This window comes from Sminthopsis crassicaudata, chromosome 4 (genome assembly GCF_048593235.1).
Source record: "Sminthopsis crassicaudata isolate SCR6 chromosome 4, ASM4859323v1, whole genome shotgun sequence".
In the NCBI taxonomy this organism is placed as follows: Eukaryota; Metazoa; Chordata; class Mammalia; order Dasyuromorphia; family Dasyuridae; genus Sminthopsis; species Sminthopsis crassicaudata.
The window spans coordinates 433,481,984-433,507,969 of NC_133620.1; the positions used below are offsets into that span (position 1 = coordinate 433,481,984).

At 38.5% G+C, this 25,986-nt stretch overlaps 1 protein-coding gene across 3 annotated transcripts in view; it reads right to left on the reverse strand.

The window, feature by feature from the left end:
• AMPD1 (adenosine monophosphate deaminase 1) overlaps positions 1-25,986 on the reverse strand; it is a 40,108-nt gene extending 14,122 nt beyond the window's left edge. Inside the window, exons 1-6 of one of the 3 annotated variants that reach the window (XM_074263135.1) lie at positions 25,887-25,969; positions 24,552-24,738; positions 6,513-6,693; positions 5,739-5,904; positions 3,110-3,275; positions 355-574 (exon numbers count right to left, since the gene is read on the reverse strand). In XM_074263135.1, the coding sequence (XP_074119236.1) occupies positions 355-574; positions 3,110-3,275; positions 5,739-5,904; positions 6,513-6,691 (731 nt within the window). In that variant the 5' untranslated portion in view covers positions 6,692-6,693; positions 24,552-24,738; positions 25,887-25,969. Of the gene's footprint in view, positions 1-354; positions 575-3,109; positions 3,276-5,738; positions 5,905-6,512; positions 6,694-13,329; positions 13,414-24,551; positions 24,739-25,886 lie in introns of those variants that run through there. The other 2 variants (XM_074263134.1, XM_074263133.1) reach the window with 2 other exon arrangements.

Here is a 25,986-nt window from a genome sequence, read left to right on the forward strand (position 1 = left end):
ACTATATCTCAGAAACAGGACCTTGCCCCAGCTTTTCTTGTGAATACCCATTGCACCACTCCAACTTTCTAGCACCTCATCAGTAAGAGTAATTAGGTAAGACAGGAAGTTACCAGGTGCTGGAGTGAACGCCTTATCTTAGCCACCTGTTCCCAGCCCCTCGGTTTCCCTCCACAGAGAACAACTTGAGCTACCGGCCCTCCATGTGACTTGTATCACTGACCCAAGGGCAAAGATTCCTACTTACAGCTCAGATGAGATAGATGGAGTGGGCATTGTGCTAAGTTCTGGGAACACAGATGGGACTGGGGACCATTTTTGTAATCAGGAAATGTCTAGGAGAATAACACTTACACAGGTCCTTGGGCAATTAAAGCAAGTAGAAAATTCATATCATCTAAGAAAGTGTCCAGATTTGGGTAGGGGAGAGGTACAGGTTCCTCTTTGCTGGCAGCGGCTTCATTAGCATAGCAATAAACAATACCATCTTTCATCTTGAAATGATAACCCAGGTTTTCAGGAAGATCATCTTTTTGGAAAGGGTCTTCTCCTTTCTTCGGGGGAGGAGTAAACACTTTTTCAATGAAACACATATAAAAATATACCATCAGCATTAATGACCATGTAAGAAAGATCATGAGATTAAATAGAGAAAAATCTCCTTTATATGGACCTCATTCACTCAGAATTTGGTAGTATTCAGATCAAAATTGGGTGAAGATGACATTCAAGTAGGTATGGGAAAAGGATGAACAAAATTATCTTTTAAAAAAGATTTTATTTTACCTATTTAGGAGAATAATTGTTATTTGTTGTTCAGGGCACTTCAGAAGGGACTATTTATATAAAAGCACTCATATGTTCATTACAGATAATTTCTATATGTTCATCAGAACATGTCACAAAGGACTGATTTTTTGTTATCCTATCAATTTAATGTATACCTTTGAAATTAATAAAACTATCTTCTCAAAAGTTCATATTTTAAAAACTTTTTTCTGACTAGTTTTCCTCCAGATTCATTTAAATTAATAAGATTTTAGTATCTATAAACATCTGTTTCTATTCCTTAATTTAAAAAAAAAATTTTCAAGGAAGGAATCTTCTGTTCAACTTTATTCTTGCCTAAGGGATGCTTCCAATTTCAGAAACTGACATGATACAATTAAAACCACAGAAAGAGATTTAAAGATTTTAAAGTAAGAATCTTTAAATTCTTTCCAGTTTTAAATGTTTTCTTTCCAGTGTTAAATATAAATATGCATACATTCGCTTCTTTAAACATTAGGATTACTGATGAAGATTCAGAAAATAGAATCTATTTTGGAAGATAAATTTTAAATTCCTTTGTCCTATACTGTAAAACCCTATGGGAAAATTATAATCTTCTGTGAATAAAATTATAAATCTATAGTGTGTATATGTATATATATATATATATATATATATATATATATATATATATATATATATATATATATATATATATATATAATCCCCTCATCTATAGTAACCACGAAGAAAATCAATGAGTCAATCAAGGAGCATTTATTAGGTATCTATTAGGTTCCAGGCATTATGTTGGACACTGGGGACACAAATCCCAAAGTGTTTATTGTATATCTTTGTATAGTTGTATAGTTTCTACCTTCATATAACTTCCATTCTATTGGGCAGGGGAGGGTACCACTAGTTTCAAGGAGCAGGTTATGTTTCACACAGAATATGGCACTGGAAGAGTCTTTTAAAGATATCCCCAAACTGCCCAACAACCTGGAGATCATATGTAAGGAAGGAGTCGAGTAGAATCCCCTCCCTGACTTTGACATCATATTTCTAAATGGTTACCCCATCCTCTACTTTATCAGCTCTTTTTTCTTTCCCCATTTGAATGTAAGCTCCTTGAGGGCTGCACTGATTTTCTTTTTGCAGATAGCTGTATTCCAGGTGCTCTGGCACAAAGTAAGCACTCAAAAGAAAAGAAAAAAAAAAGCTTTTTGCCTGCCTAGATTGCAAACAGAGGATAGGCAGTTCAAAAAACAAGGTGATGGCAGCTACATAAACATGCTGACCCTAAGAAGAGAATATATATTATTTTAATCCACCTGGATTTCAGCTACTATTGCCAAAATAGTATTCCCTGCTGCTGATCCTTCAGAGACTTGCTAAGATCAATTAACCATGGGATAGGGATCTGTGATTCCATCAGCAAGGGGAAAGCTTGCTGTGAGATCTAAGTGGAAAAGTCATAGTTACAGGAGGCGAAAAGATGGGAAGTCATTTCATGAGGGTCACAAAGCAAATGAATGTTAAAGATAGGATTCAAACCCCAGTCTTTTTTGACTTCAAGCCCCACACTATGCCAACTACCATTGTTGTTGTGTGGGTGTTCAGTCCTGTCAGACTCCACATGGCTCCTTGGATAGACTTTGTCCCATGGGGTTTTCCTTGGCACAGATTTGCCATTTCCTTTAATTGAGGTTAAATGACTTACCCAGCGTCACATAGCCACTGAGTGTCTAAAGCCATATTTGAACTCTGGTCCTCCTGATTCCAGGGCCAGTGCTCTATCCATTAAAGAGAGGTACAGTAGCATTTTTTAAAAAACAAAAACCCCCGTGGGGGGTAGTGAGGTAGATGGCATAGGAACACATCTGATTGTGGGCAGGTTCCATGAGCCTGAGTGACTGGTACCCAGCCAGGGAACTTTTCTAGTTTATAGATCTCCATAGTTTATAGAATTCCTACAAGGAATATGGCTCACAATTTAAGATTTAGTTTCAATACTGTAATTCAAGATGGATTTATGACTAGTATCAGCTAAATCTGGTGGCTTCCTCCTTCCATACTCATTGAAACAATTGACATTATAGAATAGGAGGTAGAGCTCTGGATTGGGGGTGAGGGGGCTCTGGGTACAGGTCCTGCCTCTGACACTAACTATATGATACCATGGTCAAGTGACAAAATCTCTCTGAGCTTCAACTAACTTTCCTAATCCTAATTTCAATTTCAATCCTAAAATTCAATTTGCTGGTGAAAAGAGGGAGTTCTCACATGTACCACATCATGACTCGATGGCATACTGACACACAGGAGAATCAGTTACCTGGATAAAAGCTTTCATCTGCTTTCCAATGAGTCCCTTCAATGCTCCTTAGATATTTGGAAGGAGTCTTGGGGAACCTCTGAAATGACTGCTGCATATATTTTTTCCGGATACACAGAGCTCGGTACAAACCTCTGCAGACTTCTTCAAAATCTTCTACTGTAACCTAAAGACAAAATCCCTTAGTATTAGGGTCAAAGCCCATCCAAATTGGGAAGTAACCCAGAGTGGTGTTGCTAGTAAATGTTTAACAACTAACTTTTGGGGCTGGGGTGAAGGGTGTGAAATGAAAGTATAGTACACTTTTAAGTTTAATTTGCATTCTTAACATTTTTTCTATCAATTTTTAAAGTCTGGACAATAAAAACAACAAACTAATCCCTGATTTGTATTATTTGCTGGATTTCCAAGGAATAAATGCTCATAATTGAAATTTTAACAGTTCTCAGCAGAATGAACTCCACACACCCCTGGATGTAGGTAGCGATTGTGTTCTGACCTTATTCTTCTGCTAGTGTTCCCAGTCAGACCCTTGGCTGACTAGCCCATCTTCTCTTAGTTCTATCCTGTTTCAGCCTTCAGTCAACCCTATATTGTTTGCTTTTCTCCCTCTCTCCTGGTTCCTCCATATCTTCTGTCCCCTAAATTCTGTTTGCGTTTTTCTATCTATCTCTTGTCTCTCTTCCCTTCTCTCTCTCTCTCTGTCTCTCTCTCTCTCTCTCTGTCTCTCTCTCTCTCTCTCTCTCTCTCTGAATGTCTTTATTTCTATCTTTCCTTCTCTCCCCCTCCTCATCTTTACGATTACAAAACTAAGACGAATCCCTTTGTCTTAATTCTCTAATATTCGACAGTAGTTCAAATGGAACAGAAACTCAATCAATTAACAAGCATTTATTAATTAAATACCTTTATATATGCCAGGAACTGTGCTTAGCACCAGAGTGAGACAGTTTCTGGATTCAAGAAGCTAACATTTTACCACTCCTGTTTTCCAGAACAGTATACTATTTTTTAAAAAATCATACTATTCTCTTTCTCCATATAGGATTCATTAAGTCTCTAAGACATAGGTCTCCGTGCCTCTACCTTATTTCTTACTAATCCATCCTCACACTTTCCCGTCCCACTTCTGTTCTCTGGCTACTTCTTCTCCTTTGTGGGAGACACCTGTTTCTAAATTTATAAGATTATGAGATCTTAGCTTGGAACTGAGAAGAACCTTGGACATCCAATCTAGCCTCCTCATTTTACAATTCAACTAACTGAGACTGTAAAGTTACATGAATCCATTTAGCTGGACTTTGGAGATCTTGAGTTTGGAGGATCTCTGCTTCCCTACAAACAAATCTACTCTTTACCACTAAAATTCCATTTAACTATCCCATATAAACCAATAAAATTCATCCTTGCCCCCAACCCTTCTTCTCCCCTATGAACAAGTAGTATAATGGGGTGCGTTTCATCATTAGGACTCCCAATTATCTTTTGTGTATGCTCCCCTGAGCCCAATAACAAAGAGTTACATGAGAAGAGGTTTTGGGGCTGGTCATAAAAACTATATTTAGAGAGGACACTGGCTGCTGAACTTTAGTTTCACCAATTTGCTGATGGTGATCGTCTCAGTGACAGAGATTTATTAGTAGGGCAACTGTTTTGGGCTGCAGAAATAGGTCAGGTTCCCTGAGCCAAGAATTCACCAACCCTCACATCATATTAAATTCTGTTCCAAGTAGCTAAATGCTTTAAGCATCTCCAGAGAAACAAGGGAGGACTTTCTGTCAAGGAACAGCAGCTTCGATTCTCTCTCTGTCTCTGTCAATTTTATTTTATTTTTTGTCCTTAGCTCATCCAATTTCTCCGTTTTCTTTGGAAAGTTCTCTACAATGACCTACATCCAGAAGGGTAACCAGCAATCTTGTGCTTGGAGTAAGCACTACAAAATGTACTCAGAACAAGCACATTCAACATGGGGAGGGAACTCTCAGGAAGAGGGCTTGGACCTTGGACCACATATCTCACAAGTGAGAGACTCCAGAATACTACCTTTTGTACAAGGGATAAGGAAAAGGAAGAGAAAGAGAACACACATCTATTAAGTGCCTACTATGTGCCAGATACTGTGCTAAGTGCTTTACAAATATCTCATTTGATTTTTATTTTGAACAAGATCCAAGAAACCTTTTAGCTTTTGTTGGTAGGAAGTCATGACTGGGTAAGGAGTCAGTCCCAAACAATTCACTCACCTATGGTCAGTTGTTTCAACCTACCTCTGGCCCCATGTTACAGTGCTGCCCACTCCTATCACCCCCATTCTTGCATCATATCTCCTTGCTAGAATCAGGTTGCTTGCTGCACCCAGGGAGGAATATTTTTACTTTTTTGGTGTCTGTCTATAGCCTTCTGCCAGTCTACTCTGTAGAACTTCTCCTACCCAGTTTTCTCCAGACAAATAAATGAAGAGATGTAAAATGTTTTGAAAAGCATAAGACATTACTCAGCTCTAAATAATACCATAATATCATGACCCGGGACATCAGGACAGAAAGGAAGCCAAAGTAATAGGGACAGGAAAGAAAGGGGAGCTGGGAGAGAAGCACCAAGGAACCCATGAGGAAATATATCAGCTCACCCCAGAGGCATAGTCTCCTGTGATCTGTACTCTCTGGAAATCTGGCACAGTTTGATAGACTGGAGATGAAGAAATGTACTCCTCAATGTTAGACAGTTTGGTTGATGATGTTTCACTATGTGGAACAGACAAATTAACTGTCTTCCGGCCCTGGAAACGCTTCTTCCTATTCTTGGAAGAAGAAAAATGCTTAAAATCCACTTTGGGAAATATTTACCTATATTGCTATGTATGTGTATAAAAACTAAATGATCAGTATAAGATAAATCATTAAGTGCCTGTTTTGCTTAAAGAGTTCTTCTAGTGAATGTAAATTGTTAGCATTACTGTCTTTCTACCCAGGTTACTTATACCTTCGGAATCTAATACTTCATGTGCAACAAGAAAATGGTATTTACACACATATATTGTATCTAGGTTTTATTGTAGCACATGTAAAATGTATGGGATTGCCTGTCATCGGGGGGAGGGTATGAAGGGAGGGGGGGGATAATTTGGAAAAATGAATACAAGGGATAATATTATTAAAAAATTACTCATGCATTTATACTGTGAAAAAAAATTCTAAATTAAAAAAAAAAGAAAGTAAAAAAAATAAATAAAGAGTTCTTCTAGGTACTTACAATTCTGATTTAATTTGAAAAACAATCCCTGACTTCTAGCAGCTTACATTTAAGTAAATACAAGTAAATGCTCTATTATTTGATATGCAAATCCACTTATCCATTCATCAAATATTTATTAAGCTCCTACTATGTACAAACCACATTTTACCTCTTTCCTTCAGTGGTGATGGATAGGGTCTCCAGGTGGAATATATGTTCTTGCATCTCCCGTAGAGAAATTGGGCAAATCTCATCCACATCAAATGGTGAAAGCTCATGGCGGCCTCCCTCATCTTTGACTTCAGAAGCAAAAACTTTTTCTGCAAAGCTTCGCGTTGCATCATCCATTGCTTTAAAAGAAGTTTTCATGTATTAATGTGGAACTCTCCCAGCAATCTCTACCCTTTATTGAATATGTGGCTGTCATGAGAATGGCAGAGATTCTGGAGTACCCTTCATTGGGGCTGGAGAGGAGAATGGGTAGGTGTCTAAGGCATATATTTGGTTAAGATAGAATGGCACCATAGATCATGAGACTTGCAAAGGTCAAGAAACTAGGAGGTCAGGGTGTTTGAAAAGGGAAGAGATTGGAGTGGAGAAAAAGGATTAGAAGGCAATATTTCAGAGGAGGGAGAATAAACTGGATGTCCTTAGATGATAGTGACAATGACCAGGACATCAGGGAGTGAACTTTATTGGAGAAGTTGTTGCTAAATAATGGTGGCAAAGGGATTGAATGCTTCTCCTAGTCTTCTGGGTCAGTGGGTATGAGAATGCACAACCAGACTTTGAGAGGATGGGAAGAGATGTGGCTGAAAAGAGTCATATCAGTGAGTTTCATTTAAAAAAAATGACAAGAGAAGGAAAGATCAAGGATCATGCAGTCATACATTTAGAACTGTAAAGGACTTTGGAGATCATGTAGTTTTACATCATTTAAAAATGGGGAAACTGAGGCCAAGAGAAATGAAATGGCTTTAAGCCAGGATTCAAAAACTCTTCCTCAAATCCTAAATTCTGCATTTTCCCCCTGCTGTACCACAGTAGAGGAAAACTCTTGAGGGCCCCATGGAAAGGAAAGAAAGGAGAGGAGAGTGACAGGGAGGACTAAAGCTGTTTAACCAAGAGAAGGGAGCAGAGGCAGTCAGTGCAGCTGGCAGAGAGCCCCTTCCTTCCTGATGCCTGGGCCAGGAGACATCTAGAGGGATGAGAAGTGAGGTGGAGGAACTCTATTCTCCCCCAGTGGGAAGGGGCTCTGGGAGAGAGATATGAGAGTTTTGCAAACTTGGGGGTGAATATGGGAGCAGTTGGAAGGAGAAGGTGGTTGAGAAGTTGCTGGGGAGGAGAGAAGAAAGGATGTCTGCTCCCTAGGTTAGGAACCTACATCCCACACAGACTGCCAGATAGGAGGAATAATGCAACGCCACTCCCATCTTCCCTGTTGGCATCCAAGGCACATTCCTCCAGACACCCTATGCTAGTTCCAAGTCTGGTCATGGTGCAAGGCAAAGGAATTGTTACAGGGGATCTACAGCTTTTTGCTTGGGGCCCAAGAACACAGAACAACTCAACTGTTAATATTCACCAATCCTTTTAAAGTTGAGGTACTTTTCTATGTAATATAGTTCACAGGCTTTTAAATCTCAAAGTATTTAAGAATAATCTAATTCAGTCTTCCCATTTACAGATAACCTGATGGAGGCCCAGCGGGATAAACAGTGTTGTCCAAGCTGAGAGACTGAGCTAGGACTTGAACCCTCTGACTTAGGGGTAGGATGTCTAATTTCCTTGGGTTCTTAATCCACTGTAGCTCCTCCATTGTGAAAGATTTGAAAGTTGCTGATGAGGGGGCCTCTTGGCATTTAAATTTGGTCCTTTCTCCCTTTGTTCCAGATGGGGCACTCCTGGCATTCCTCAGACCTCTGCACACTAGGGATGCTCTTGGGTTCACCATCCAAAGCTCAGAGCCAACTTCTCTGTGTTGGGTACAGACCTAGAGGAGCCCAGAGTTGGGGCTTTATGCTAATATATTTGATAGGTGACCTTGACAAGTCAATTTCCTTATAAAAAACTTGATTTCCTCATTGTTAAAATAGGGGAATGGACACTAACTTTGCAAAGGATAAAACCAAGGTCCCTAGCAATCAGATCTGTTGGATAAAAGGTCCCACAAGATGATAATTATGGGCCATATCCGTACTAACTGATCTTGAAAGGACTCATTGCCTGTGCTGCTTGAGATCTACAATTGACTTCTCTTGTGGTATCATACATTAAGAACAGTGTACTTAAAGGCCTTTAGAGAACATCAATCCAACTCTCTCATTTTACAGAGAGGGAAATTAAGAACCAGAGTGATGACACGTCCAGTCCAAGATCACACAGAGGATTGGAAAAAGATCCTTCGGTTCCAAATCCAAATCCCTCCATCTGTCTCTTTTCAGTTTTATTCATCCCACTAATAGTTCATCAATAGCCAGGGACCTTGGTTGCTTGAAGGGCTCTATACTGAACCCTTCTTTAGAATACCTTCAATAAATTGCTGCTTCTGGTAGAGGTGGGTAGCAATGATGAGAATGGCAGACAGTGAGTTAGCTGTTATTATAATGACAGATGATGGAGAAATTGCCTTCAGCATGAGTAAGTAAATGATAAAATGGCCAAGGAGACATACTCCCTAGCAATGTCTACACAGCCCTTTAGGAGGTTATAGCAAAAGAGCCTAGGAATGTTATATAAAAGCCTACTTATTATCTGCTTTTCCACTTTCATTTCTAATTTCTTTGTCCATTAGCTGTAGTTATAACATTCAGTAGAGAGAATCAAATTATATTCAAATAAATGAAGAAAATAATGTATTTGAGGTAGTGATAGACAGCTTGCTTTGGAAGGTATTAGCAGAATAATGGGTCCATGACATGACAGTAACCAACTTTAGCTTCACTCATATTTATGCTCAGTTTTGACCTGCCCTGTGGTCATGGCCAAGTTAATAGAACAGATCAATGTTTTGGCTGCATTTCTATAGTCTGTTTATTTCATTTTTTTTCTCTTTTTCATTTCTTTTATAGAGACATCCCAGTGTAGAAATTCTTTCTCCTGATACATATCCAGCAATTCCTCAATAACTTATAGTCTTAGAGAGTTGCCTATGGGCACCAAAAAGGCTAAGTGGCTTGTATATGGTCCCACAATCAATATGTCGGAAAGAGGGGCTGAACCCAGACCTTCCTGACTCTGGGGCTGACCTTCTATCCATATCTCTCTGTCTCTCTCTATTTCTGTGTTATCTCTGTCTCTTTCTTTGTCTCTGTTTCTATTTCTGTCTCTCTGTCTCGGTCTGTCTCGGTCTCTGTCTTTGTCTTTGTTTCTGTTTCTGTTTCTGTCTCTGGATCTCTGTGTCTCTGTCTTTCATTGTCTCCTTTTCTCTGTCTCTGTCTCTTAGTCTTTCTCTCTCTGCCGCATTCTGTTTCTGCCTGTGTCTGTTTCTTGCTCCTTTTTTTTGCTTTCTAAAGCTCAGCAGCATTGAAAAAGTTTCTACAAATCCAAGCACAGCAGGCAGAAATCCCCAAACAAGGAGAAAACAGCTTGCAATTTTTTTCAACTCCCAGAAAATACAAAAGAAGGTAGATTCAATGAAAAAAGAGAATTTCCAACAGGTTTCCCCAGGACAATGCAAATCCTACCATATCACTCCAAAGCACATGCAACTTAAACAGGAAGTTAATAGATAACATGGATGTGGTATGGGACATTAGTAATGGTGGTGCAGATGGATTCTCATGCTGGAGTAGTGCCTTTGCAACAGAATTTCCTGACATAACAGAAATAGACCCTGCACAAGTGTCAGATACCAAGCTACACTTGGGGCAGTTGTTGATCCTTCTCACATAGTCAGCTCTTCCCTGACAGCTATACTTATAAAAATATTTCAAGTTCTAAGATTATTTTACACACCTATATCCACAGAGTGATACTCTAGTCTATGGAATTAGGAGAAACTTAGCTATCCTACCGGCAATCACTAGAAGGTCAAAAATATGGTTTAACTGATAATTTTTTTTTCATGAACGTAATTGATTGTTTTGGTGGATCACACACATGATCTTAGCCTTGTTTTTTATTCAACAACTTTCCTTTCCTTTCACAAATAATTCTAAAAGAGACAGAGAAAAGAGATGATATTTGATTCAGCAATCAACATCAATGATCTCTACAGATTCAGGATGATACATTATTTTTCAGCAGTAGTTATTAGCAAATAAGTAAAATTAGTATGCAATATGGCAGAGTTTGGAATCTATCATTTGAGAGCCATAAGGAACCTTGGTGATTACTTAATCCAAGCAGAGAGGCCTAGCATCACCCAGCTATGTGGCAGAACCAGGATTAGACTGTCAGGCCAGTGCTTTTCTCACCAACCCACAAATCCCTTAGAGGCCTAAATTATAGGGCTACCACCTATAAGGAAATTCTTAACTTGGGAATAGTCAGTTCGGAAGGAGATCTCCAGTAAAAAATCTGTCCTTGGCCCTATGGAATATTGATTTTTATTTTTATTTTTATCAATAACTTGGGGAAATGCATCCGTAGCCTGTTCAAGAGATTTGAAAGTGACTCTAAACTAGAAGTTATAGGATGACAGTCTGAACAGCACCCCCCCCCAAAAAAAAAGCATTGATAGGCTAGAGCATTGGGTTAACTGATAAGATGAAATTGAATAGGGATAAGTAGAAAATCATTTACTTAGATTAAAAAAATAATTTCCACAAATATAGGATGGAGTTAGTTAGATAACAGTTTGTCTGAAAAAAGATTTGAGGAATTGGGGTGAGGATTGAAGAGACAGCAAACTTAATGAGTCAGCTGTGTGATATGTTAGCCAAAAAAGGTCTGGGAGAGTGTTAAGAGAGTTAGAGCTTGCTGGGACAAGAAAGGAAGAGACCCTTTCTGTACTTTGTCTTGTGAAGACCACACTAGGAATATTATGTTCAATTTGAATGACGCAGATTAAAAAGGGCATTGACAAGCTGGAGTGTATATGGAATGACACTTGGGATGGCAAAGGGCTTTGGACCCATCCCATATGAGGAGAGGCTGCAGGTTTAGCTTGGAGATCCAGAGGCACAAGGTCCTTGCATTCTTTGAAGAGGCTAAATCTTACTGTTGGCCTCTGGAGGGCAGCATCAGCAGCCATGGGTCAAAGTGACCAAGAGGCAAATTTAGCTTTGATATTGGGAAAAACAAAAAACAAAAAAACCTCCCCAAATTAGATACATTTAGAGGTTGCATGGCCTGCCTCAGGAGGCAGTGTATTCCTTCTTTTCTGAAGCCTTCGAGAAAAGCCTGGATGAATCTTTATCATGAAAAGTAAGAAAAAAGTAGAAGAGAAATCTCTTTCATCACTTGGGTGAGATGATTCACTATAAAACAGATCAAATAAAACCAATTTGCAACTAATATTAGCGGAGAGCTAGTTAAGACGGGACCCAATTCACCCCTGTTTTATGTCTCTGATTTTGGATGAAGATGGTTTCACTTTGCAACATCAAATCCTTCTCCCAAACAGTTCACTTGAAATTTTCCATTTTAAGTCACTTGCAAAATATCCGAAAATTAATGCTATTATTTGCTACAATTTGTGATGATTATTTTCTTTAATACAACTTGCCAGCTGCTGTTTTATTTTAAGTAAGGAACCATTGTAACACTGCTGAAAAAATACCCATGATCCTGAATCAAGAGTTTGCACAAGGCTCATTCATCCTGTTGGGACTTCAGCAAGTCAAGGGGGTAGGGGTGGGGAAGAATCCGCAATACTCACGTTTTTCTTTAGCTGTTAGAAATAAAATAAATAAACAAAAATGGTATGATCAAATTATAGAAATCACAATTAGAGTGGTCACTCGTTTCTTTGGAACAAAGACCGGGGTAGATTGGTGCAATGAAAAATAGTGGAATTTACTCTTGCTCTTTATTTCCTCTGCTTGTTGCCAAATTACTATCTCTAGACAAATCAGATGCCTCAGCGTAGCACAGAAGCAACCCTGAGTTCTCAACCGTCATGCCAGAGGAGTGTAAGCTCTAGAAGGCACTGCCATGGTAGAAAGACTTCAATTACATCCCAACAACAGGCTATGTCTACTTTTGGAGCACCAGCCACCTAAGACGGGACTGGGAGGCTCCTTATCCTGTAGGCAGGCTAGCTTCTTGGGATGAATCCAATGGCTGTGGCAACTCATGAAATGAAAAAAAAAAAAAAAACCAAACCATTAAATGAATGTAGAGTTCCCTCAGAACATGGTGATCAGGAAGCTGCTCATCATCCATTTCTTCCTCTCTAATCCATCTCTTTAAACTATCCCCCTTAGATGTCCAATTAAGCAGTACCAGGATGAAAACTTCAGGCTAATTTTCCCACCATCCTTTCAGCTTTCAGCCACTTCTAGTACTAAAGGCATAATCATAGAATTGGAAAGGGCTATGGAAGCCCTCGTTCTGTCTCCTTATACTACCATCATAAAATTACAGGTTTAGAATTAGAAGGGACCTTTGAGGTCATATAGTCCAATTCCCTTGTTTTATAGAAGAGGAAATGGAATTAAATTAAATTAAGTGATTTTTTTGTGTCCACCCAGAAATGAAGTGATAGCGACTAGAATCCCATCCAGGTCTCTTGGGATCACATCCAGGACTCTTTATTCCAAAAGCACACAGTTTTCTCTAACTCGGGCATCACGCAAACCTGTGTAGGACACCTGGTACCCCATCCAACTCTAGTCCTGGGATTCTCAGTCACTCTTGGTCCACGCTTGGAGCACATGCTTTGTTCTTTTTCAAGGATTGCCCTTGCAGCCTAGGTTATCAGAACAATTGTTGAGCACCCAACTCGAAGATTATCAGAGCTATCATGAACAAGTAATGGAAGATTTTTAAACCTTATATCAGTGCAAAGCAGATTCCTTGGAGAGCCTTGGTTCACCTACCTGGAATTTTGAACAGTGGCATTGTTGCTGGGGACCCTGATTCCTGGGTAGTACTAGAGAAAGGCACAGCAAATGGAGGGAGGACAGACTGAACCCTTTAAATATGCTGACATTCATTTTAGTATTTTGTCTTGCCTCCTGTAACCTGACCCTTTACTGCTAAAAGAAGAGGGATGAGATCTGGGCCTATTTAAAGAGTTAGGCAATTGACAGAGAAACAGGTGAAGTAGGAGGATCTCTCTGACTTTGCTCTGGTGCCTGTGAATGGCTAGAATTAAGTTGCATTTAGAATACAAACCTACATATTTCTTCTCCTCTGTTTAAATGTGCTTTGAATTTTTTTTTCCTTTTCTGAGTATTTTTAATATTTCTATTTTATTTTAATATTTAATCTTATATTTTATAAATTTTTAATTTTCACATTTCTGAAAAGTTCCAGATAACAAAATTCAGGGTTCTAAATGTTTGCTAGCATGAGAACAGGTTTCTATGCTAGTTTTTGTTTGTGTGTGTGTATTTGTGTGTATGTGTGAGCCAATATATTCATTAGTCTTTAAAGTGCATTTGGTTTTCATTATAGGTGTTCTGTCTTGGCAGGAATTTCACTTAGCAAAATTTTTAGTTATAAAGAAAAAATTCACTCCCCAAAACAACATTTCCAAAATGGGTAGAATCTTCTCTGCTATAAGGATTAGTAAAGAGTGCTCAGCTTGGCAAATATTTTTATCAGATACTCAATTCAATCCAATTTACATTTATTAAGCATCTACTATTAGATGAGGTGATGGAGGCTAATAATTGACTTTTATGTAGCCCTTTAAGATTTCAAAGTGTTTTACATGCACAATCTATTTGATTCACACAACCACTCTGTGAAATAAATGCTTAGGGATTGATTACCCCGTTTTTATAGATGAAAGGATCAGAGAGATATTGGCTCAGGGTCCCACTCATACCCAGACACCAAGTGAGGTGCTTTTCCTACTACATGACAGCCCCAGCACTTGGTCAAGATGAGCAACTCCACACAGAAGTTAACCATGAGATTAGCCAACAATTAAACACTGAATTGACAATAAAACTCCCAAACTAGGCACAACCTGCTAATTTGTTGGTTGCTATTAGACATTAAATATTTTCTGGACAACAATTCTCAGTGGCTACCAGGGTGACGCATAGCCTTACATACTCCTTTCATGTCTTAAATTGAACTCACGATCTTTCTACCTCCTGTCTTCCCTCTTACTGTAGAGGGCACTCTCACCCTCCTCTTCTCACAAGCTGACAGACTGAACATCCTGGACTTCTCATTATCTCACCATTTCCTACGCCCCATCCAATATGATGTTTAAGGCCTTTTGATTTCACCTTTATTATATTTCTCAAACACGTTCCTTTCTCTCCTCTGACACCATCACCACTCTGCTGGAGTATTCATCACTTTGCACCTGAAATATTGCAATAACTATGTGTACCTGGACAAATTGCCTAGCTCTATTTGTCTTGATTTCTTCAACTGTAAAATAAACTGAAAAAGAAAATGGCAAACCAATACAGTATCTTTGCCAAGAAAACCCCAAATGAAGTCATGAAGAGTCCGACGTGACTAGATTGACTAAACAACAAAAGAACAAGTCTCTCCCCACTCCATCTTCCTTTCAGCCTCCAAACTGATTTTCCTAAAGCACTCTACAGTTATATTCCTTGAATATTTTCTCTGGCTCTCTCCCATCCTGGAATTTCTCTGGTAATAGTAGAACATAGTTTATGGATAGGTCTCCACTGAAGTGGGTAAATGGGTTCTCATTTCCCATTCACACTTTCAAAATAATAATGCTTAAGGCAGCCTTTATTTTATTAAACAAACAGAAGGCAGAAAACACAAAGGTTTTCATGGTAGTCCACAATTAGTAAATAATTCCTTTCTCTTCAGAGGTCCCACCTTCGTGGAATCATCATGCAGCTTAGCATGTTCTTGGAAGAGAAATACACTTAAAGCTGCTAGAGGGCAACCCCCCGTAGATTCTAGTAATCATATGGCACTGCCTTAAAGGTTTGGGCATTTAGCATCCTGAGAAAGAAATGAACTTTGGGGTCCCTGTAGAAGCAACTTCTTTCCTATCTGACCAGTATCATGTGCTAAGATATTAGGGAGAAAATATTTGTCCAGAGCTGAGGCCCAGGAAGTAAGCCATGATCTGAGCTTGGCACATAACAACAATCCTTTGTGCTCTAAATAATTTCAGCCACAGCAAAGTCCTAGAACTGGGATTTGTGAATCTAATTTGCCTTATTTCTTAGGGGATACTGGTCTCAGAGCAGGAGCTACAGCTGACATTCTGCAACAGAAAATGATCAATCACATCTGATATTCTAACAATTCCTGTTCTTGTAACTGCTAAGTGAACCAATACACATACACGTGTGTATATATGTAATGCATGCATGTATGCATATTCCCCAATTACAAATTAAAGAAACTTAACATCAGCTTTTTATAAAAAAAAAAAAAGTTGAGTTCCATTCTATCCCTCCTTCTCTCCCTCCCAGTCCCCTTCCCTGTGACAGTAGGCAATCAGATGTAAGCTATATATTTGCAAACATGTAAAACATTTCCATATTAGTCATTTTGTACAAGAAGACTTGGATAAAAGAAAAGAAAGAATGAAAGAATAAAAGAAAATAACGGAAGAAAATGAAAAGTAATATGTTTCAGTCTACATTCACATAATACCAGTTCTTCTCTGGAGGTGGGTAATATGCTTTACCCTTAGTCCTTTGGGATTGTCTTAGATCATTGTATTTTTTTAAAAAAATTATCAAAACTTTTTATTTCTGAAATATATGCATGGATAATTTTTCAACATTGACCCTTGAAAACCTTGTGTTCCAAATTTCCCTCTCCTTCTCCCCACCCCTCCCCAGATGACAAGTAATCCAACATATGTTAAAAAATATATGTTCAATTCAATATATGTGTACATATTTATACAATTATCATGCTGCACAAGAAAAATCAGATCAAAGAAGAAAAAATGAGAAAGAAAACGAAATGCAAGCAAACAACAAAAAGGGTGAAACTGGCCTGAATCACCTCGCTGTTGAGAAGAGCCATGTCCATCAGAGTTGATCATCATATAATCTTGTTGTTGTGTACAACATAGATCATTGTTTTGCTAAAAATAGCTGTCATTCACAGTGAACGATGTTGCTATTACTGTGTACAATGTTCTCCTGGTTCTTTGCTGCCTTTACTTTGTATCAGTTCATGTAAGTCTTTCCAGGTTTTTCTGAAAACATCCTGCTTGTCATTTTTTATAGCGCAATAATATACACAACAAATATCACAGCTTATTTAGCCAATACCCAAGTGATCTCCCTTTGTTTCCAATTCTTAGTCACCACAAAAAGGAGCAATAGTCTGGGTTCCAGTGCTGTCCCTGACATTGACTAATTGTATGACCATGGACAAACTGCTTAAATTCTCTGAACCTCAGTGTCCTTATCTATAAAATGGGGGAAATTTCATCTATAGTACTTACTTCACAAGGTGGTTGAAGGGCTCAAAATAAATAATGTCTAATAAATGCTGTGCAAATATCACAGTGCTAAATAGGTTATTATTCTCTCAGGCACCTGTGCTTAGAACTAAGCCTAGCAGAAACACTGAGATCAGTTTGAAATGTCCTAGAACCTGACCTCAGTTCACAAAGTGTGCACACAGGGTGTTCCTCTCTCCCTGACACAGTTAAGTTTCTCTTAGTCCTTGAAGTTTTAGATACTTGTGCTGATGTTTCTTACAGCTTATGTAGAAAAGAAACAACTGGTTGCAAGGCCAAGCCTGCACAGAAAGAGATATGATAGAACAAAGAAAGAACACTTCTAACACATTTCTCCCACAGGAAAGTAAGAGATTTCAATGATAGTTTTACTGTTTGAGAGATACGTATAAAATTCTAGCACAAAGGCAGTTTTCTGTCCTCCCCACCTACATCTGATGCTTCTGGCTTGGAGAAGGGGTTGCAGAGCCCTTTTTCTGACTTTTTCTGACTCTATGTATCTCTCTCTCTCCCTCTCTTCTTCCCCTCTCTTTCTCCCTCCTTCTGCATCTCTATCTTCCTCTTTGTCTATTTCTCTCTTCTCTCTCTCTCTTTCTCTCATCTGTCTCTTTCTCTTTCTTTCTATCTCTGTATGTCTGTCTCTTCCTTTTTCCCTTCTCTCCCTAAAAAAGTGAATTTACTCTGAATTTGATTTGGAAGACTCATTTTCTCCCTCCCTCTGAGTTTTCAGTTTTTCTGAGGATTAGATCAAGATCATCAATGCATTCTATGAAAAGCAGCTCCAAAAAAGCTTGGATTTATTCCTTTTCCCTGGAAGTACTTACCATGCAAGTTGTGTCTTCACTTCTGTCCCCATCTATCTCTTTCTGTGTGCATTTCTTTTGTTTGTTTTGAACCATGACCCTGTTCATCACTCTTCTGTGAATGCAATTTCTTAATATTAGTATAAGTTAGTGTCAGGGTAGGAATGTGGACTGGATCTAGATTTCATTTACCAGGTGAGGAAACCCTCTCTACCAGTGCAGGTTGGAATCTTCTTTGAAACTGATGGCCTTAGAGCTTTGTCTAGAGCATTGAGAGATGAAGAGGCTTGCCAAAGGTTACACAAAGTTGTTAAAGCTAAGTCATGAATACAAAGTAGCTTTTTATTTCTATGAATGATACTAGATACATGGTATCTATATCTGTATTTGAATCTACATCTAACCTATATTTAAATATCTATCTATCCATCAATCTAATCTAAATCTCTATCTAGATACATATATCCATCCATTTACCTATTTATCTATCTATCCTACCTAAATATCTATTCAGATACATATATATATCCATTTATCTGTCTATCTAATCTAGCTTAACATCTATTTAGATATATATCCATCTATCTATTCATCCATCCATCTAACCTATCTAAATTTCTGTTCAGATATATATCCATCCATCTATCATTATCTCCAGATCAATGCACATTTCAATTCTATGTGCTTAATGAACTGTCTTTGAGTCAGCCAGCACTAAGTCTTCATAGACCTGAATTCATGATTGTGAGGGGGTACATTTGGTTCAGTCCATAACCATTTGGCTCAAACCCCAAAACTACTGTGAAACCGGGCAAAATCATCTTGAGTCTGCATATTCAATAACACCTACAGAAATCTAAACAAAGTATAATGTCAATAAGATCAAAAAGAAAGAAGGAAGGAAGGAAGGAAGGAAGGAAGGAAGGAAGGAAGAAAGAAAGAAAGAAAGAAAGAAAGAAAGAAAGAAAGAAAGAAAGAAAGAAAGAAAGAAAGAAAGAAAGAAAGAAAGAAAGAAACAAAGAAACAAAGAAAGAAAGAAAGAAAGAAAGAAAGAAAGAAAGAAAGAAAGAAAGAAAGAAAGAAAGAAAGAAATACAATAAATATTAGAAATATTCTAATGGAAATTGTCTCTCTATCCTCCATTACAGAGATGGGAGATGCATGAATGTCAGTTTGTTGGTTATTATTGTTGTAGCTTTTGTCTTTTCCCTCTTCTTCTTTTTTTTTTTTTTTTTAATGTTACATGAGATAGCTTCCTGAAAAGGGGAAGGGTACAGGGGGAAATTGGAGCGATATAAAAAATAAGATATTTTAAAATATTATTTTTTTTTAACTGGGACACTGATGCATTGTTGGTGGAGTTGTGAAAGAATCCAACCATTCTGGAGAGCAATCTGGAATTATGCCCAAAAAGTTATCAAAATGTGCATACCCTTTGACCCAGCAGTGCTACTACTGGGCTTATATCCCAAGGAAATACTAAAAAAGGGAAAGGGACCTGTATGTGCCAAAATGTTTGTGGCAGCCCTCTTTGTATACAGTGACCTGAAACTGGAAGATGAATGGATGTCCATCAGTTGGAGAATGTTTGGGTAAATTATGGTATATGAATGTTATGGAATATTATTGTTCTGTAAGAAATGACCAACAGGAGGAATAGAGAGAGGCCTGGAGAGACTTACATCAACTGATGCTGAGTGAAACGAGCAGAACTAGGGGATCATTATACACTTCAACAATGATACTGTATGAGGATGCATTCTGATGGAAGTGGATATCTTCAACATAGAGAAGAGCTAATCCAATTCCAATTGATCAAAGATGGACCGAAACAGCTACACCCAGAGAAGGAACACTGGGAAATGAGTGTAAACTGTTAGCATTTTTTTGTTTGTTTGTTTTTCTTCCCAGATTATTTTTACCTTCCGAATACAATTCTTCCTTTGCAACAACAACAACAACAAAATTCAGTTCTGCACATATATATCGTACCTAGGATATACTATAAGTTATTTAATATTTATGGGAATGTCTGCCATCTAGGGGAGGGGGTGGAAGGAAGGAGGGGAAAAAATTCGGAACAGAGGGAGTACAAGGGATAATGTTGTAAAAAAAAAATTACCTATGCATATGTACTGTCAAAAAAAATGTTATAATTATAAAAATTAATAATAAAAAAATTTAAAAATATATTATTTTTTTAAAAAGAAATATTTTCATTTCCCATTCCCTAAATGAGTGAATTTCTTCTGTTTGCTTCTATACCATAGGCAAGAGGTGAAATTCTTTTTTTTTTTTTTAATCCAGGTTTCTTAACTAGAGAAAACAGCATAATATAGTAATAGTTCTATCAACTCATTCTCCCATAATTTGGTGACATAAGCTGATGACAAACAGATCACCAGGGTGTTTGTCTAGTCAGTCCCATAGATTCCATGGAATTGGAAATTACTGCGAAATTACTGCAGTCCTCTTTACAGAGTTTTGCTTTTCTTCTTTCTTCCACATCTCCTCAGTTTCAATGACAATCCCTCGTCCCTAGCAAAGCATTTAAGTGAGAACTCAAATTTCTGACCTTTGTCCTCAGGCCTCGCTCTTGGGGCTTATGGTCCCATGAAAAAGGTACTTCTGAATGAGATGGACTTCTGTATTTCTTGCCTAGCACATTAGCAAGTGCAGGCTTCCTCTCATTTAATTACTCTTACAACATATTTAAAAGTTCTCTTTCCAAAGAAGGGCCTCTGAGACACAGATACAATGTGTTATAACATCTTATTACCAAAGATAAAAGATCTTAGGTTCATGAGATTTTTAGAACAGGTATAAAAGAGGCATTTTTCTATAGGAGCATAATAGCTAAGAGGTATGGTGGGGGAAGGCACCGTTTTAAAAGAAAGATCCCCTATCTTGCCCCTTTCAGCTTCCTCTTCTGTAGAAAGAGGGAGTTGGACTACATGACATGTACAGTTACTTCCAAGTTTAACATTCACATTTTGTGCTCATGGATGCCTTCAAGTGCCCTGAACTCCCTAAAAGACGGCCTAAAAGGCCTCCTGGTACTTAATGTTCACTTTTCAACCTTTTGTAATTTGGTTTCCAATCCTATCACGATTGAAACAATAGTTTCAAAAATTATCAGTGATATAATGCTGCATTTGGAGTGAAAGGGTGGACCTTTGAATCCCAGCTCTGACTACCCATGTGACCTTAGGCAACTAATTTAGCTTCTCTAGGACTGTTTTTCCATCTCTTAAATGGGGAGAGGGCAATGAATAACTTCAAAACTCCTTTTCAATTCTAATTCTATAATCATAAGTCAGTCAATAAACATTTTATTAAAAATGCTCTGTGTGCCAGGCCCTATGCTAAAGCTAGGGAAACAATAAAAAGTACAAGACAGTCCCTACCCTTAAAGGAGCTCACAGTCTAATGGGAGAGATAACAAGTAAACAACATATAAGCTATAAACATATATATATATATATATGACATAAATAACAGAGGGAAGATATTAAAGTTAAAGGAGGTTGGGAAATGCTTCCTGTAAAAGACAGAATTTTAGTTAGATAAAGGAAACACAGGAAGCCAATAGATAGAGACAAAGAGGTAGAGTGTTCAAGGAATGGAGAACGGTCAGAAAGATGAAGTATTCTGTTTGTGGAAGAGCCTCCAGGAGACCAATATCACTGGCTCAGAGACTATGTGTTGGGGGAGTAAGATGTAAGAAGACTAGACAGTTGAGAGGATTATGAAAGGCTTTGAATGCCAAAAAGAGCATTTAGAAATTTGATCCTGGAGATCAAGTTTATTAAGTATGGAGTTTATTAAGTATTATTAAGTTATTTAAGAGTGTGTGTGTGAGAGAGAGAGAGAGAGAGAGAGAGAGAGAGAGAGAGAGAGAGAGAGAGAGTGTGTGTGTGTGTGTGTGACATGAAAAGATCTTTGCTTTAAAAAAAAAAATCATTTTGGTGGCTAAAGGGAGACTGGATTAGAGTTGGGAGAGCCATGAGGCAGGCAGACCTACCAGCAGCAATTGTGGTAGTCCAGGCTTGAAGTATTCTGTACTAGGCAGCTAGAGATTCAATAAAAGGAAAAAGACAGTCCCGGAAGGTAAGAAACTCATAATCCAATGAGAGAGACATAAGCAAACAGACACAAGGAAGAGTGTTAGGAGGCGAGAAGGGAACATATATGAAATCAATAAGCCTTGAAAACATCAAGGATGGTGTGGGATCCAGGATGACTCCTAGGTTGTGAGCCTGAGGGACTGAGAGGATGGTGGTGAATTCTGCAGTAACAGAGAAGTTAAGAAGAGGGCAGGCTTTAGAGAGAAAGATAATAAATTGTGTTTCAGACATATTGAATTTAACATGTCTGCTCGACATTCAATTCAAAATGAAAGACTAGCGGTTAGTAGAAAGATTGATAAATTTGGATGGATAAATTTGAGAATCCTCAACAGAGGTCTTGGAGCCAACAATGAGGCAAGGAAAGACTGAAAATAGGTGAGAGTGGGAATGACAGAGAAGGAAAACTGTTGGAAGAAATGGGATAGAAAGGCATCAACTTTCCAAGTGGAAGTGTGGGTATGACTAGGTAAAGTGTAAGGTTCTTCCTGTGAGATGGGTGAGGGAAGAGATAGAAGGAATCTGACTAATATGAGAAGGGAAGAGGAGAGAAGAGGGAGCTCACAGTAAATAACCTCAGTTTTTTTATCTAAAATATGAGACAGGGTTTTAAGTAAGATGGTGGGAAGAAATATCCATGGGAGGTTTGAAGAAGGATGAAAATATTTAGGAAAGTCCCTGCAGAGAGCAGGATAATGAGTTGATAAGATTTGTGTGGAAGAATTGCCTTGCTGCAGTGAGGGTCTGGTTGAGATTATATAGCATAAATGTATAGTGGATCTAATAAGAATGGTTGTGTAATTTTCTTCAGCTGCATTAATCAGCACATGTATAGGAGAAAAGGTGGTGGACAGTGGGAATCATCCAAGGTTTGTCTGGGAACAAAAAAGAGGAAAAACAAGGACACTTGCCAGCTGTCTAAAAATGGAGCTACAACTTCTTTCCCAACCTTGATTGTGCAGGTAGTATGACCTTCTAGTTTCCAGAAACAACAATGGAAGCTCAAAATAGAGACTGGAGCATTGTCTTTTTATCATAGTGGCATCAAGAAGTCTAAGTCAGAAATTCTCATCCTGTGTATTTTCTCCCAAACTCACCCCTTTTCCTAATTCCTGTTTCTGTTGGGTAGTGTCATCCTCAGTGAGATTCCACATTGCTTGGAGAATCACTGAACTTCTGCCCAGTCCATCTTCTTCAGGGATCCTTGGACTTTTAGACTTATAACTACCGTCATACAATAAGGGCTAAGAGAAAGCACTCCTTGACCATTCTAGTCAAATTGCTCCATGGGCTTGTGTACCTCACCATCATTTGGGATGCTTCCCATGAGAAGAAGCTGCTTTCAGACTTTGGGAATGCCATCTGTTGGGGAGTGCCTGAGCAGCACTGTGCAGTGGAAGTAGAGCTCATTTAAAGTCAGAGGACTTGGGTTTGAACATCAGCTCAGCTATTGTTTAGCTTGGGCAATTCCCTGAACTTGATCCTTTGTTGATTCATCTCTGAGATGAGGGCCTTGAACTAGATGACTTCTAGAGTCTTGTATAATTAGGAAACTATGAAAATCACATGTCATGCACTGATGCATTGTTGGTAGAGTTGTGAAAGAATCCCACCATTCTGGAGAACAATCTGGAATTATGCCCAAAAAGTTATCAAAATGTGCATGCCCTTTGATCCAGCAGTGCTACTCCTGGGCTTATATCCCAAGGAAATACTAAAGAAGGGAAAAGGACCTGTATGTGCCAAAATGTTTGTGGCAGCTCTTTTCATAGTGGCTAGAAACTGGAAGATGAATGGATGCCCGTGAATTGGAGAATGGTTGGGTAAACTATGGTATATGAAGGTTATGGAATATTATTGTTCTGTAAAAAATGACCAACAGGAGGAATAGAGAGAGGCTTGGAGAGACTTACATCAACTGATGCTGAGTGAAATGAGCAGAACCAGAAGATCATTATACACTTCAACAATCATACTGTATGAGGATGTATTCTGATGGAAGTGGATATCTTCAACATAGAGAAGAGCTAATCCAATTCTAATTGATCAATGATGGACAGAATCAGCTACACCCAGAGAAGGAACACTGGGAAATGAGTGTAAACTGTGAGCATTTTTTGTTTTTCTTCCCAGGTTATTTTTACCAACTAAATCCAATTCTTCCTTTGCAACAACAACAACAACAACAACAACAAAATTCGGTTCTGCACATATATGTTGTATCTAGGATATACTATAACATGTTTAACATGTACGAGATTGCCTGCCATCTAGGGGAGGAGGTGGAGGGAAGGAGGGGAAAATTTGGTACAGAAGGGAGTACAAGGGATAATGTTGTAAAAAATTACCTATGCATATATACTGTCAAAAAATGTTATAATTATAAAATTAATTTTAAAAAATAAAATAAAATCACATGTCATGGTAAGAAAAATGCCATCCACATCCTGACATTCAGGAAAGAAATGGATGCGCCTATTGGCCAATTTGTGAAATTTTGTGGGCTTTTACTATATTAATTCTTTCATTTTACTTTCCTGTTAATAATCATTTCCAAAAAACATAGATGCCAATCTCTCAAAGTATATCCTTTTCCCATTAGATAAATGACTTTATTTCCTATTACTTAAAAAGGATTGTGTTCAGCAGTTTTCATTCAGCAAATTTAAGGCTGGATAATGCCAGATGTCAAAGTAGTTTCTGAAAGCGTGGTATGACTGTAGCTTCCCTACCGGACACCTTTCTGGAGGGAGTGGAGAGCTGGACCAGAGATAGGAGGATGTAACCAGTCACCTCCTTTCTGCCTGGATTCTCGCAGAGGTGCTCGTTCCCGTACACGTCAACACAAGACAGGTTGCAGCTGAGAGAGGGTCATCGGGTCTGGTGAGGGGCACCCCAGCTTTTGGGTCCTGTCCCTGGCTGGCCTTGCAGTAAATCAGGAAGGTCAAAAGGGAGAATGATGACAGAATAAGCCTGTTTGGTAGGTCTGTGGCTGGTTTTTCAGTAGGGAAATTTGACATGGTTCCCGGGGAGGGAGTCCACCCCAGCTGTAGGAGCACAGGGGTTGAAAGGCCATAGCTTCAGTTCACATACTACACCACAAGTATTGCATTTCATCTTAATCTTTGTATAGTGAATGTCAAACTCCTCAAATTCCCACATAAACCAAGAATAACCTGCTCTAAGTTCTGAATCTGCCTTGACAGCTTATTAAGCTTCATCTTAGCAACAGATATTGATACTGCTTATGTAAAGAAAGTCTCAAGTGTAAATTTTTAAAAATCATGGGTGTTTAGTCATTTACATTTTTAATTAATCTCCCAACTCCCAAGTAATCAGTATTTTACTGGGATGGTTTTGGGCCTATCTTTTAAAACTCTTCGGTCTGGTCTCAACCTAGTATTCCATCGAGGTGATTCATATTTAAAATGTTGGGTCTGGAGTTGGGAGGATCTGAGTTCAAATTTGACCTTAAAACACTTGCTAACAACATGACCCTGAACAAGTCACTTAACCTCTTTCTGTCTCCATTTCTTGCCCACCAGTCACGGTATTAGAGAGGATCAAATCTCTGTAAAGTGCTTAGCACAGGGCCTGGCAAACAGCAGGTGCTTAAGTGCTTGTTTCCTTTCTTATATTTTCCTCCTTCCTTCACTCAGTGATCCAGTCAAACTGGCCTTTTTTGTCCCCTACAAGGTACTAGATTCCTTGCCTATGTACCCTTTCCTTGGATATTGCCCATGCTTAGGAAGTACTCTCCTAAGTGGGGAATTTCTGGCTTTGAGAGGCTCAAGCACCTTCTTCTATATAAAAGCTTTCCTAATTCCAACAATTATTAGTGTCCATCCCAACTACCTTCTAAATTATTTTGTATTTATTCTGTATACATGTACTTTAAGGTGTACATGACCCAAATTTATCACATACTTCAGAGCCTATTTTTTATCAGACATTCTTTTTTCCATCTCAATGAATTCAGTGCCTGGATCATTGTTTTCCTCTCCACCACATCTCTTGTCCTCATACTAAAGAATTTTAGCATATAGATACTTCCTTAACTGCCTTACCTTTTCAATTAATTAATTGCCATGTCCTATTCCCACATCTCACCTCAGCTATCCAAGATAGATGGCCATACTACTGATGTTGTGTTCTACTTCCAGGTTC